Source organism: Octodon degus, unplaced genomic scaffold, assembly GCF_000260255.1.
Source record: "Octodon degus isolate 3935 unplaced genomic scaffold, OctDeg1.0 scaffold00128, whole genome shotgun sequence".
Taxonomy (NCBI): Eukaryota; Metazoa; Chordata; class Mammalia; order Rodentia; family Octodontidae; genus Octodon; species Octodon degus.
The window spans coordinates 4,880,001-4,895,587 of NW_004524704.1; the positions used below are offsets into that span (position 1 = coordinate 4,880,001).

Below are 15,587 nucleotides of genomic sequence, written 5' to 3' on the forward strand. Positions count from 1 at the left end.
TCACATTGTTAGAGGGAAGAACTGGAACGTGGTTCCATGAGGGCTTATTTTCACAACCATATAGAGCTACTTGAGACATTCCCTTCTATATTTTGTGACATTGAGTACCTAGAAAAGCTCAGCTGAACTCCAGAGAAAACAAGCTCAGACACAAACTTTGTTGTTTGCACTCAGAAGAACTATGTTTTCATGTTTTTTAATATTTTGGCTTTTGGATGGGGGAAGGTTGGGGAGGAGGATGAGAAAAGAAAAGAAAAGCAGAACCCACCCAGGTTGGTAATAATGATTGCCTGTGTTCCAGTATGGAAAGACCTCCATAGTTGGACCACTGGGAATTCAAGGCCATCCTGGCCTACACGGGGAGTTCAATTCCAGCCTAAACTACATTGGAGACTCTGTCTTAAATCAACAAAAACAAACTAACAAAGCCTATGCCCTTGAACATTATTTCCTTCTCTTTAACTTCCTCAGGAATGTCAGAGATTATTTATTCAGATATAGTGACTTTATATTTGTAGCAGAAAAATATGGGAGTTCAAGGCCATGAATTCATGCGCAGGCCATGAGTGTAGCCAGTAAAGGTGATTAACATAATCCACACATTTCGGATTCTGTGGATTTGAGATCAAAAGTGCTGCTCTCATTCACCCTTCGCAGCTTTAAAAGCTACTTCTGGAGTGCCTTTGGAGTCCCAGAACTTTCCCAGCTGGTCTACTAATCATTTGCTCACCCTGATTTCTGCATTTGCTGATACAAGACTCGCTGCCTCTGGCTGTGTCTTCCTGTTAATATTTAAATTGGTCCCTTCCATTGCCTTGAACAAATACTCCAGTCTTAGGCATTTCGGAGGGGAAGAGTAAAAGGACATACCGCTCCTTGAGTACCTACAAATCACTGCAAGATGTAAGGGGCTGAGAAGTGGTCTCATCTAGTCCTCAGAGCGACTAGTCCAAAGTGAGTATAACACCTGATTTAAAGATCAAGAAAATGGGACACAAGGTAGACTTGCGTAATATCCAGCCACTTAATTTGCTTTTGTGTCAGATCTAGGAGATGGTCTGAATATTCTGATTGACTCAGAAGTCTATGTGCTTTTCTGGTCATTTGGATTTCAGACCTGCCTTCCTCAAATTAGGTGTACTGGATGGAACAGATAAACTAATAAAATAGTCATTAGAACAAACAAAAATAGATGATCTAATACAACTGTCAAGAATAATGACCATGGGGAAGGGAAGTTGTCATAGGATGCGGAAGATGCTTAATGCAACCGAGGGCCCAAGAAAAATGCAAAGCTTATAAATATATTTTTATTTTCTTCATCTTGGTCATTAAAGGTTCAAACCATTTCCATGAGCTCTTGCTGTATCAGCTGGTTTGGGAAAATGAGGCAGAGAGGCTGAGCCTTGTTTAGATTAGAGAGGACAACCCGCTTCTGGGATATAAACTATTGTGTAATGGAACAGACAGTTAAGAAACAGCAGTCACTGACGCACCTGCTCCTTGCCCCATTCTAGACTTTCCTGCCCTGAGGACCTAACAGATGTTTCTACATGGATCTCCATGTGCTGTCTTTCTATGCCAGGTTCCCACACAAGAATGAGGAAGAAAGCACTCAGCAGATGCTAGAGAGGCTCCATTTACGATAATTCTTGGTCCTTGCCTTTCTTGGTCATCGGTATATTGCTAAGAACTCCACCCATCTCCTGATTCTTTAACCTGTTGCCCACTAATGTCTCATTCTTAAATAAGTGTAACAGTAGCAAAAAATATCCTGTATTAGGTTCCTGGAGACAGTTTCTTTTGTTTTTGTTTTCTTCCTAGGCCCTCATAATCATCTCTATAGTAGTAATAATTTCTGCCTATTCATTTCCTGTCATACCATGACGTTGTCCACGGGAATATTGTCATTGGCCCTCAAAATAGGCAAGAGGATGGAAAAGAGCTGTGTATCCTGGAGCATTGTACAGTTGGAAGGATTTATTATATACTATACTTTGAGTACTGGAGAAGGATTCACTCTAAAAATCAATGTCTCTTACTGTAAAGGCATCAAGATTGTACAAAGCTCTGGATTGGTGAATTTTACATGCTCATGAAATTTATGGAGATGCATGTGCAGCATATCATTTACCAGGGCTGTGGCTCTCCAGTGATAAGGAGTAGAGGCTTTTCTCACTCCAAGAAATGATGCAGAATGCAGGTCGGTATGTCTAAGGGCTACCTCCGGCCACACTCAGGTGCTTACTACAGCCATTATCTTTTTCTCAAGCATTGCTCTGTGTTTGTGTGCAAGGTGGATTCATTTGCTCCAATATTTGTACCACGTATATGTGAAGGCAAAACCTAGAGAAAAACACTAATTTGACCTTTCAATGTGAATATGGCTGCAGCAGGAGGGAAGCAATTGGAAACAGAACAATAACATTCGCTTGAGACATGGTCAAGGGGAGTTTTTCCCACACCAGATCAGAAATGTGCTCAAGTCAAGTCTTTAGTCTATGGTCAAAGAAATGACTTAAGGGCCGGCCAAATAGCTCAGTGGATTAAAGAGCCTGCAAGCAGGCGCAAGGGCCGGGGGTTCGATCCCTGGGCCTGCTATGCTGGCCCAGCCCCCGGGGCTTGTTGAGATGGCTATTGAGACTGGGCATGGTGGCGCGAGCCTATAATTCCAGCTCTTGGGAGGCTGTAAAGGTGAATCACTATGAGTCTGATCTAGTAGTGAGACCCTGAACACCCTGTAGACCCTTCCCTAAAATACAAAAAAAAAAAAAAAGCAAAAATGTTATAACATCACTCCCCATCTTCTCCTCTTCTCAGCATAGTCTTTCAGGGCAAGACAGATTACTCCATGCTTTGTAGCTGCTCCTCTATGAGCATCTCAAAGAGGATATCATGTCGTTCATTCTTCCTAGCTCAAACATTTAACACAAAAGGTATATAACAAACCAATAGTTTCTTGAGAAGACAAAACAAGAATGTTAAATGTGTTGCACACAGAGCACTAGCTTTTAATGCTTACATGAAAAGAGCTTAAATGTGATTATTTGCCTATCATTCTAGTGTACTGCCCTAGCTGTATATGAAAGAGAAAAGTTTTATAAGACAATTAGGGAAATGTTCTGAAAGATAGTGCAAAAGGTGACAAGCCAATTCTAATAAATTTCCAAGTTGAAAGTTATGCTAAATAGCTAGTTCTTTTTTTTTTCTCTCTCTCTTTTATTTTTCCATTTCTCCCAGGACACTTGTAGAAAGGAGGTCAACAGAACAGTTACTTGTGCGCCTGGGTTCTCCCCTATAGTGAGGCTGCGGGTGTGGCAACAGGTCCTTGCATAGCCATGAATATCCCAGATGAAAAACCATGTTTCCAACTGAAGGCCTCTGCGTGGCAGCCAGATGTACTACCAAGGGTCCTGTTTATTTGAATTTATGGTTCCTCTCTGTATCCCAAATGGCCTAGAAGGCTACACGTGGAATGCCCCACCGGCATTTGCAGTGACAATTGCTCACCTTTCCTCAGCATCTGTGTCTTTTCTCAGTTCATGTCTCTTGCACAGTGAAAAAGAGAGGGGGGAAGAGAGAGAGGAGAGAGAGGGAAGCGTGGGGGGACAGAGTGGGAAGGAGGGGTGGAGGGAGGGAGAGAGAGGGAGAGAGAATGGAGAAAACAACAGGCGAAAAAGGAGAATGTAATTATTTTCCTTTTCAGAAAGGAGATGCTTAAGAAAGATATTAAACTGCACCCCAAACATTCGGGAATGATATGACCTGGACATGGCTTTTTCATTCTTTCCTAGCAAGGAAATATTCTCATCTAGAAGCACAAATTACAATTTATGATTAGTGTGGGAGGAGCATACGGCAAGCATATGGTTCAAGGCCTCGCTTTCCTCTGAGACCATTAGCCGGGCCCTTCCCTGCTCTTCAGCGTCCCACGCTGACCTTAGCTCCCGGGTTTGTGTTCCCAGGACCTCAATGCAGTCGCAGACTTCATACGGCAACAGCTCCCCGCCTCTGAACAAGATGAACAGCATGAACAAGCTGCCTTCAGTGAGCCAACTCATCAACCCCCAGCAGCGCAACGCGCTCACCCCCACCACCATCCCAGACGGCATGGGATCCAACAGTAAGCACCTCTCCCTTCCCTGAGCTGAGAGGAGCGGTGCTGTGCGCTATGCAGGAGAAGACTGCTTGGGGGATGGGGCAAGGCTTTTTCCTAAGCCGAAGAAGGTCAGTGAGGCAGAGCAGACCAAAATGGAAAGGTTCACTTTCTCAGAGAGCACTGCTTGCTCTTGGAATGTGTGTTTTATTATAAAACCTACGAGTAGAGATGGAGGAGGCTATTGGCTCAGTAGGAACAAGTATCTCTATTTCCTGCCAAGCTGGATGAAGGCCCTTCCCCCTCCCCTTATGATAGTCAACTGAAAATGTAGATGATAAGTGGGAGGTAACATGGTGGATAAACTTAAAATGTAAATAAATGGATTCTAATCTGGTCTCTATTAGAAGAAAACTAGCTGTGGAGTTGTGGACAAATCATTTCATTTCAACCCATTAGAATGGCCACGCTACAGGTCTAACACGTGACAGCTGTATCCTGCCAGTCTTAGCATTCTCAGCTCATCTATCCTATTCCACCAGAGTTAGCGAATCTGCAGTATGAAACAGACTGACTTTTCTTATTCACATGTGTGAATCCCCCTTGTTAACTAAGTGTAAATATGAAAGGCAATGTGAGAATTGCCTCCAAATGAATTATAATGGACACATGCCTTTGCTACAAATAAAATTATGGTATCTCATAATTAATTTGCTAGAACTAGGTCTAGTAAAGTGTATGTACACACTTGAAAGGAAAAATGGGTGGTAAATGCAGAGAGTTGTGTACTACTTTCAAGCATGCAAAAGACTGAGCACTAATGTATGTGTCTTATGATCCTCCATCTATAAAATGAATTTTGTCCTTCAAGTTGCCTGGTTATTTCAAGGATTCAAACTGGGGTTTAAGAATTACATTGAAGAAATCTGTGTTTTCCGAAGTAATTTAAGCTAGGACAGGGTTGCTCCTGTGTGATCGCATGGCGCACATTCGAATTTCAGGGACCTAGAGGAGTGTGGCTTAGGGATGTGTGGAGGGTGACGTGTTTAGTAGGCAGAATACCTTGCCCCTGGGGATAAGTCCATCCTAGGTGTCAAAACCTGACCCCTGAGCTTTGGCACACTGAGAGGGAAAAAAACAGCAATCATTCAATTTCTTCTTCTTTATTTTGTTTTTCTTGTGACAACTAGGGTGTCCCAACTTGCTTCTTGGGATGACAGCATATTGGTAGGAAAAGTAGTGATGCTGCATTTACACTGATGCCACTTCTAATTTTCCCATTTTCTTTTATTGACAATTCACAGTTATCCTTTGACGTCCCTCAGGGAAATGAGAAGGGAGGCTGGCTGGGGTGTAGCTTGGTTAGTGGCAGGCTCTGCCCTGCGGTACCCTTCTGTTCATAACGCAAAACCAAATCACATTTGTTTTTCTATAAATAGATAATTTGGGGTTTTTTTCTTGACCTGAAGGAAAAACTTGTTTCATGAATATTATTAATATTAAGCTTTTCTACTCTATAGTAATTATCGCTAATTCACAGTTTAATAAAATACCAGTATTAGTGACGTTCCTACAGAGTGCTAATGCGGGCCACAAGAAAAGAGCTACAATTTTTCATGATAGCCTTCTTTACTAAGCCAACATTCCCTAGAAATATTAAAACAAGCCCTCCACTTCCAAATACCTGTTCCAAAGGTCACTCTCTTATTCCCAGTTTGTTTATGTGTTCACTCAACCTGGTTTTCAAGCATCTGACTTGCCAGGTACTGTGCTAGGTCTGTGAAGATCAAACCATGTATAAGAACTAAATGCTAAGCAGAAGATTTGTATAGTGAGGGAGACAGAAATATCACCCCCAAGAGCCAACACAAAGGAAGACCATTACCATAAAGAGTAGTGATCAATGAGAGAAATAGAAGGAGTGAAAAGGATGGGAAGAGATTGTCCTGGAAGAATAAAGGCCAAGAAATGTGCAATTAGGTTGGGGTCTGGCATCCCTTCCATTTGACTAATTGCATGGTGTTTGAAGGGACAGAGTAAGAGATGAGGCCAAGAAACAAGGCTGGTGGTTTAGGCCCCTCTAACACTAACCAGGAAGGATGGACCACTGGGATGCTGGTACCGGATCACAGCAGTAACCCTCTCTGTTCCTCCTGCTTTTGTTCAGTTCCTATGATGGGCACCCACATGCCAATGGCTGGAGACATGAATGGACTCAGCCCTACCCAAGCCCTCCCTCCCCCACTCTCCATGCCATCCACCTCCCACTGCACCCCCCCACCTCCGTACCCCACAGATTGCAGCATTGTCAGGTGAGTCTAGAGCCTATGCTCCTGGGGGCCTGTCCTCAGCATCTCTGGGGGTTGCGGGGTGGACCCCCCCCATCAAGGTTGACACAACAGCTTGAAGGAAAGAAAGTTGTCCAATGATTGGAGATCATTCACTGGTTCTCTCTGATCTATGCAGTGGTTGGCATAGTTTAATCAAAGAGGATGACTGTGATTGACACAGGAAACTATGGCTACATGTTATATCTACATGTTATATCTACATGTTATATCTATGCAGGTTTCATGCCTGTTTCCCATGCCTTCATTGCCTCCCTCTTCCACCTTCGCAGTTTTTACACCATCCACAGTGGCCCTCAGATTGGTGCTCAGGGCTGGGTTTCCCGAAGGGCAATAAACTTGCTATCTCGCTCCCTTTCCTGCTCTCTAGGCCTTATAGCTCTCAGCCCCCATGGAACTGATATCTTGGAGTTGGATGTTCACACAAAATTTCAGTGTTAGCACAGACAAGATAATTTCAAGAAGCTGGTGGCCTCTTCTCCTCTGCATAGGAAGTGTGGGTACCCTCCATGAAGAACTTCAGACAAGCAGCAGACAGAAATGCATGAACCTCAAAAGATCTGTTTCCTATAGCGACAAATCTGAACACCTTCTGTTTTGGTTTTGCCTGCAGAACTGTTCTTCCATTTGGCTGCCCGAATGACCTGCATTATTGCCCAGGCAGCGTCAATCATGAGGTGGCAAAATGGATAGTTTATGGCACCCAGGGATTGGCCTTGTGAGAAAGGCCGCACCATCAGTTACAGGCCAGCATCACACTAATGATAATTGTATAAGTCAAAAGGGAGTATTGAGTTTGAGGAGTAGCGGCCTGTGATATCTTTAATCAAATGTATTATTCTCCGAAACACCCTAATGCAAAACAATGAGCAGAGATGTTCTTTCTCTACTGAAGGGCTAGGACACGAGACAACTGGGACTCTGACCCCCTGATCCTTTCTTTCACCCCTGCAACGGCTCCTAAGGCACTTACACACAGCCCAAGAATATTAGGGACCATCCTTGGCAAACTGCGATCTGCAGGAATCCCTCAAGTCTACAGATTTTGCATAACCCTCAAGGTCAAGTTACCTGAGAGTGCTTAATCCTCCAATCAAAGGCCCATGCATGTTTTATCAACTCCTAGTCTGCTGTGTAGGGCACCCAGGGCACAATGTTGGGTTTTCCTTTATCTCGCCAATGCCGTTGGGGTGAACTTTCTGTTTCTTCCTTCCTCTTCCCTCCTCCCTCTGCAGTTTCTTAGCGAGGTTGGGCTGTTCATCATGTCTGGACTATTTCACGACCCAGGGGCTGACCACCATCTATCAGATTGAGCATTACTCCATGGATGTAAGTAACTGTTAGACTTTTCTCTTGAGTTTTATTTTTCATTTTCTCCCTATCATGATATATGCTTTGCAGTTCAATCCCTAAAATCTTTAAATTTTGTTTTTGTCATGACCCCAATCTTCAGATCTGATGGAACCTATAAACATGATGGGAAGATTCCCAGGCCTCACCCCATATAAATATCAGAAGCTCAGTCTCCCTTATTTTATCCGATCAGTCAACATGTATTTGCTGTAGCTACACTGTAGGTAAAGTCCAGAAGAAGAGATATAATTCCCACCACCAAGAAAAGTATATATAGTCTTAAAATCAGGTGGGATGGCACCGTCCTTTAATTCCAGCACACGGGAGACTGAGGCAGGAGAATCACTTTAGCTCAACAGTTTGAGACCAGCCTGAGCAATAGAGCGAGATATTGTAACTACAACAACAACAAAATTAAATCAAATAATTTACGTTAAAACAACTGAGCCATTTCAAAGAATCCAGAGAACTGTTCGAGGGTTCTCCTTTGCCTGCCGATATCCCACATGTGGAGAGTGGAAGGAGGCTAGCACTGTCACAACTCATTTTCCAGAGGGAGGAGATGACAGTGTGCAAGCTTTTAGGCTGTACCCCAGTTGACATTTCTGCCTCTCAATAAATTAGGACCTCATTAAGGGGCATCTGGCCTTTCCTTTACATGAAGAGTATATTTTTAAAGTCATTTTTAGTTCTATCAGAATAAAGTCCGTTCATCCCTGAGCACTAGAAATGATCACTGGCCATGGGTTCCAATCCCTTCTATGTCGTTTAGAAATAATCACACCTCGGGGTTATCACTTGATCTCTTTGGGCCTCATTTATCAATCTGGATTTCACCTCTCTCCTACTGGCTGTGATTTGTTTTTATCAAATAAGCTGAATGTGAGGGATCAGCCCACTGCTTCCTATCCCATTTCTTGATCTATTGCTTGCAAAAGAGGTGCTCGGGATTCCAGAGACATAATTTTTCTCCCAGGCTGTTTTTGATACTGCTTTCTTTGGGGTTCACTCTCTTCTCCTCTAGCTTCTGGGGGGCATTTTGGACTGCTGGGGAAAGATAGTCTTTGCCTTTGCTCCTGCTGCTGTAGTACCCTCCTTGAGCACCGATGCTAGAGATGTCCCTGAGTGTAAGATTGCCCCCACCCTGTGGTGGAAGCCACACACTCTGCTTCTCTTCCCTCCATCCCTTGCCACCCTGGGTGCTGCCGCAGGCTAGAATGCCTTATACACCGAAGCCATAGAGAAGGCTTTGCTGGAGTGTCCCACTAAGATTCAGACAATGTTACAATCACTTACATTCACTGGAGAGAACAGAGCTGCCCTAAATTTGGGAGCCTCCTGTAGAAGTCCTACCCAAAGGAACAGGGAATCAATACCTTCCTCGTATTTTGGAAGTCATATTAACTAGTGCTTACGCACGTGCTCCTATCAGAGAGTGTTCCAGGAGAATCCCGCAGCTTTTAGGATTTGCAGATATTCTCCATGAATCCATCTCTTCTTGTCTCAGTTGGCAGAGTTTAGTTTACAAAGACCTTTGAGCTTCAAAAGGATTAAAAGTGCAAGAAGCACAGAATTTGCTCACTTATCTGTGAGAGTAAGACTTTTGTTAAGGTGGTCTTTCTGCTATAACAGGAGGGTAGGATACTTCTAATGGCCCGAAAATCTGTGGGAGGGGGAACAGTATACCACACTACAAACTTCTGAACTGGAAAATGTCGGAAGGTCACCCAGCCTTCTCATCACCATATCAGTTCTTTCCTACTCATTTTTGGAAGTGGGCACCTGTCCCTCCACTTGCTATTGGCACCAGTCTAAGTAATTCGACATCCCTTCCTTGAAGAGAAACAGCTTCAATTGGGGTGGGTCTCCATTATTGGCCTTTGTAAGAAGAAGAGCTGTGACATTCATGGAATGGTAACATAAATGGCTTGCATTTGTGGTGTATATTTTAGAACTAATGCTACAAAACACATTTGCTTTTTAACAATCACATTTACTCCATAATACATGTGAAACTAAAAAGGCAATTTTAACCAATTTGACATGCAAAGAAGGTGAGGTTGACTTACTAGAGTTCTATAGCAGAATCAGAGCCTCTGCCAAGGTCCACTGGCTCCAAGCACAGCGTGCTTTCTACCCACCCTGTCTTTCATGAAATATGTCAGCTATCATTGAAATAAACTAGCTCAGGTAAACAAAAGCAATTCCACCATAGAATATTAACCCTGGAAATACTGAAATGTTTTCTGTCTCCATGTGTAGGACATAGACACACTGTTCTGGATGATCATGCTTTCCTTTGTGTAGACAGCAAGACATCTTTTGGCTAGTAGATCAAGTTTAGGTTTGGAGACTCTCCTGGATCCAGAGTTTATTAAATTCTTTGTATAACTCCACTGTTTTTGGAGCAGGGTCTCATGATGTACTCCAAACTAGCGTTGAACTCTCTAGGTAGCCACCTGGTTGTATAAATTCAGTCTTTTAAAATTCTCTCACCTTCAATTTTTCTATTTATTAAGTGGCATGAAAATATACAACATTGATCTAAGGTTTAATTGTGATTATGACTATAAAACAAATCATTCAATGTGTGGCATATAAAAAACAATTTCAATTAGTGAAAGATTCCCACATGTCCCAACCCTAGTGTTAGGGACTGTCTATTAATACATTTTTTTCTGCTGACTGAACCAGGCAAATTTAAGAGTCAGAAGGTACTTTATGTTTTTCATGGACACTTTTCCCTCTCGTATGAACATAGTGTCTATTGTGTCAATGGGCAAACAGAACCCAGAAGAAAAATAAGTGAATAATTATCCACAAGCCACAGCAGACCCCTCACTTTTGTGCTTCTGTGTTTAGTTTCCTACAGCTCTGGAGACTATCAAAAAGCACATTTGATTTTCCAGGTGAGGGATCAGTAAGTTGATATCAATTAAATTGGAACCCTGAGGCGTGATAAACTGTTCTGGCAGAGGCCCACTTTATCTCTGTGTGCTGACGCTCCCTGCTTCTCTTCCCTGTGGCGCAGGATTTGGCAAGTCTAAAGATTCCTGAGCAGTTCCGCCACGCTATCTGGAAGGGCATCCTGGACCACCGGCAGCTGCACGACTTCTCCTCCCCTTCCCATCTCCTGCGGACCCCCAGCGGCGCCTCCACAGTTAGCGTGGGCTCCAGCGAGACCCGTGGCGAGCGCGTCATCGACGCTGTACGCTTTACCCTCCGCCAGACCATCTCTTTCCCTCCCCGCGATGAGTGGAATGACTTCAATTTTGACATGGATGCTCGTCGCAATAAGCAGCAGCGCATCAAAGAAGAAGGAGAGTGAACCCTGCTCTGCTGGTTCTCTCCATCTTTTGCCTACCTGCCCAGCCCCTAGGAGGCGAGCCTGCCCACTTTCAAAGCATTCTCCCTAGCTCTTTCCCTTCCTCTTCTCAGTCCAGCATCTTAAGGGAAGGAGAAGTGAGAGGCTACTACTTACCTACCGTCTGACCTGGCATCTGATTCTGATTCTGGCTTTAAGCCTTCAAAGCTATTGCTTGCAGACTAAGTTGTCATGGTAGCTAGAAGTGAGTGAATAAAGCAGTGGGTGTATCCTTAAGCAACAGAGATCTCTCATTGACTTTTATAAAGCATTTTCAACTTTATAGTCTAAGACTATATATATTATAAATATATAAATATACAGTATGTATTTTTGGGTGGGGGCATTAAATACTGTTTAAAATGTAATTTAAAGGAATGAAAATCTCATTGCACTTATCAACTTTGAAAATTAACTTCTTTTGGGTAGCTGAACTGTGCCCCTTTCCTCAGGGGTATCATGGATGATGACGTAGGTATTTAGAGCTTTATGATCTGCTTGATGGGGGACAGTGGTGTACGTGATCTTTCAATTCTTTGCATCCTGGATACATACCACATTATGACTTTTGATAAAACTATTTGTATTTACCATTTCTTATTATGTGGTGAGACTGTATATGGGTACACGATTCTCTGCATTGGCTCATTTGATTAGTAGCATCCCTTTCAGTGAGGTTGGTTCACTTTGTGTTTGTCACAAAAAGAACATGGTCTGTATTCATTTTCTCAAATGCTAAAGAGCACATCCTCTCTTGCCTTTGATTGTGAATGAGGAATGTGGGTCAGGGCTAAAATTCTGAATAGATCCACAGCACCCAGTTCTAATGTGATACATCTAGGCATACCTATAACTTCTTTGCATTTAATATAAGACACGTTAGTAGTTACAGGGAAAACATTTGATGCCCTTACAGAAGCCTTAGTATCAAGTTTGTCTATTAGCTTGCTTAACTCAAATCCATATTCACTACTCTTGCTAGAATTCCAATTCATTCATTTGGGATGGGTGCCAACTACCTAGTTTTTGGGTAAAGAAAGCCCAAGAAACATAGACACGACTCCAAATACTAAGTGTCTACTAACTACTATGATAACTCAAAACACTGTGAAGTGAATTTCCTGAAAAGATGTTTTAAAGCATGATAATATGAGGTGCTTCATTTAAAGCTCCTCACAAAACTTTGGAAGATTTTCCTTTTTTGTCTTTGGGGTTAAAAATACCATAGTGAACAGAAAAACACAAAATTATGAGCTGAAATTTCCCTGGGCATCATTTGCAATTACTTCATTTTTGATCAGTAAGCACTCCGGTTCATCAGAAAGTAATGCCGAGGTCCTCAATTCCCATATGTCTCTTTTCAAGCTGCGAGCAGACTTCCCGACATTTCATGATCCTTCATGAGAGGTATTGTCTAGACCACCTCTGCAGAGAATTGTTTTAAAACCTCCAGCAAACATAAAATTGACAATACCCCTCTAGATGTTTTGTAAACATGATTTGTAACAAATATATATTTTTTTAAAATACAAAACAAATATTTTAATATGCGCTAATGTTGCTTAAAATTTTCAAGTGAGTCAAGATCAAGACCTGTCATTGCACATAAACTTCCACTTTAGTAGTAAAAAAAGGTTCATGTGGCTATCAAATTTAGGAAGCTCATCACAAAATGTATATATATTCTGCCTGTGAAATTATATTTTTTTTTCTCTTCTTGGGATAGTAGGCTTTCCAGAACCATAGCTAAAAAGGTTTTTTTTTTGTTGCTGATTTGTATTGTTTTTCTATTTTTATGGGCTTGCAACTTAAGAAGACTATATTGTCAGCTAAGCCACATAGCCATGATTGTCAGATGGGGGAAGGGACACTCGTTTTTTTATGTGTTTATTTGTGTGTACGTGTGTGTGAGAAAGAAAGCAAGTCCTTGATTTCAACGTTTATTGTGCTTCGATGATTGTAAGCACTGTTAATTTCTGGAACAAACATGCAACTTTGAAAATTCACTAGAAAAATACTGTGTCATGGTCATGGCTGGGAGACCAACAGCTTTACCTGTGGTCCTGAGTGTTTGGATAAACCTAGGACTTCGGAACAGTTGCAGCACTACTGAAGTGACACCAGGAACTCAAAACTTCCTGTCCAGTGTCTCAAGAATTTGTTCTTAGCCATAGGAGCCCACATATGCAGTGGCAACTTCCACTCCTCGAATGTAAGAGTAGCCAGGACAAGTGTGAAAGCACCCTAGAGGTGGACAGCTCCACAGAGTTCTAGCGCTCCCGTGGAGTCGCCTGAAAAACAATATGGTGTTGTTTGGAGGATATCATGGACAGAAATAGACCAGAGAATTATCTTTATTAAATCCACTTACCTGTTGTTTTGTTTGTATTCCCCTAAGATACAGTACTTAGCAATGTTGACTATTAAAGAGATGTGGGTTTTTTTATTATTTTTATAATTGTACAAAAATTAAGCAAATGAAAGAAGTTTTATATGCGTATTCATGTTTTCAAAAGTTTCTTATAGATGTGATGCTTTTTTTTAAAGCTTTGGTTGCTTGTCTTTTGTTATTTTTATGTTATGGGCTTTTAGAGAGCCAGAGGCAAATCTATAAGCCACTTATTTGCCAAGATATGCAATAAAATTTTTAAAATTAATAAAAATGCATTGAGGAATTGGGCTGATGTGTGTGTCTCTTATGTCTGTTTTCCATTATTCCAATTTCGGGACTCATTTTTATCAACACAGAACAGGAAACTGAAATCAGCATCGTTGAGTTTCAAATATTGACGATTCCCTTTGCAGCACAAGTTACTTCTTTCTTTTTTATGTTATTCAATCTATGAAATAGACTGAGGATTTTGGTCATTTAGTAGCTGAGGCATTTGTAGTTTTAATATTTTGATTGAGGGAGGGAAAGAGGGAAAGAAAGAGGGGGGAGGGAGGGAGGGAGGGAGAGAGAGAAGAGTTCACTGTAGAACAGGATCACTCCTATGTTCATTACAGTTCCATCATGCTCAACAGTGGCTTCCTGCCCTGTGGGACTGGGCTGCATCTCTCCTGCTAGCATGTGGACTCACTGCAGGTGCAGAGCTCTGACTGCACATGTTCCCCTTGAAATCCAAAATTAAGTAGTATGTGAGTAAACTACCAACTTTTTAATTACATACATATGTGCAGTCAGTAGACTACCAGCCCTGTCAAAATAATCCAGTGATTTTCTTAAAGGAATAACATTTGTTCTTTCATAAGATCAGATCAGATGGCAGGAAACAATATAACACCTTAGACTAATAGAAAACTTCAGAGAAATATACATATAATATTTATATATGACATTTTTAATACATATAAATGCACGTGCACACACACACACACACACACACACACACACACACACACGGATACATAGTAGTGCCTAAGATGAAGAACTTGATTCTTTCTATAGTTCTGGTCACAAATCAAGTTGAATGAGAACTGAATCAAATTCAATGCTTAGGTTCAATATTGGCCTTTTGGGGCAATTTAATTCGGTTCTCATACAGTTTGGTTTACAACCAGAAATATGGAGAGAATATATATCTTTAGTTTCACTGTCTTGATTGATTGATTGTCTTAAATTGACCCAAAGCATTGATGTCGTATGTTCATTTTGACTTTGCATAAGAGCCTGAAGTCCCATGGTGGCTGATCTGGTGACAAGGTGGATGAGGATGCACTGCAATGTTCATAAGCCTGCTTTTCCGTAGGATGGCTCTGGGCAGCCCATTCACTGCATGCTACCATATTTCATAAAGACATTCACAAAAGAGTGCCAGAACTGCGGAGGAAAGAGGCAAGAATGATGAGATAAATGCATTCCAAGGGAGGAGGTGTGTTTTGAGTGGAATTAATGACAATGTGTCTTTTTCTGTGGTAAAATTTTTCATTTAAGTTTTTACCGTATATCGTGATCATATATTCCATGATATATTACTATATATAATACATGTGTCATTGTCTTAGTTATTTTTCTCATTGCTAAGACAAAAATACCCAACACCTAAAGTTAAAAAGAGAAATGTTTATTTAACTTTGAGTTTCTAGAGGTTTCCGTCCATAATCAAATGGCTTCAAGGCAGAATGTCACATGGCAGAGGGGCAAGAGTTCGTGGCAGCTGAAGACAGCAAAACTGACAAAGACAAGACTCTTTCTTTCCCTTATATTGTGTGCAGGCTGCATGCCTTAGGGTGTAGCATTCACACCCTCAATACCAGCACTGGACCATGAATCAATCACAAACTCGAGACTCAGCAACCTCTGAAAATCCTACCCCCACATGAGTGCCTGGGGCTGGGGACACACCTAGATCCATCCTGTATTGTAGTCCTGATAGACAATCTGCTTTTAAATCTAGACTCCCATTATGAAGACACATCTAGTCAA

At 41.8% G+C, this 15,587-nt stretch overlaps 1 protein-coding gene across 5 annotated transcripts in view; it reads left to right on the top strand.

Annotated features, from left to right (window-relative positions):
- Positions 1-13,821, top strand: part of Tp63 (tumor protein p63) — a 213,317-nt gene extending 199,496 nt beyond the window's left edge. For all 5 annotated transcript variants that reach the window (XM_004640898.3, XM_023700910.1, XM_023700911.1 and 2 more), the window contains 4 exons: positions 3,966-4,123; positions 6,264-6,408; positions 7,680-7,773; positions 10,829-13,821. In XM_004640898.3, coding sequence (XP_004640955.1) covers positions 3,966-4,123; positions 6,264-6,408; positions 7,680-7,773; positions 10,829-11,125 — 694 coding nt within the window. In that variant the 3' untranslated portion in view covers positions 11,126-13,821. The remainder of the gene's footprint in view (positions 1-3,965; positions 4,124-6,263; positions 6,409-7,679; positions 7,774-10,828) is intronic.
- Positions 13,822-15,587: the final 1,766 nt, after the last annotated feature.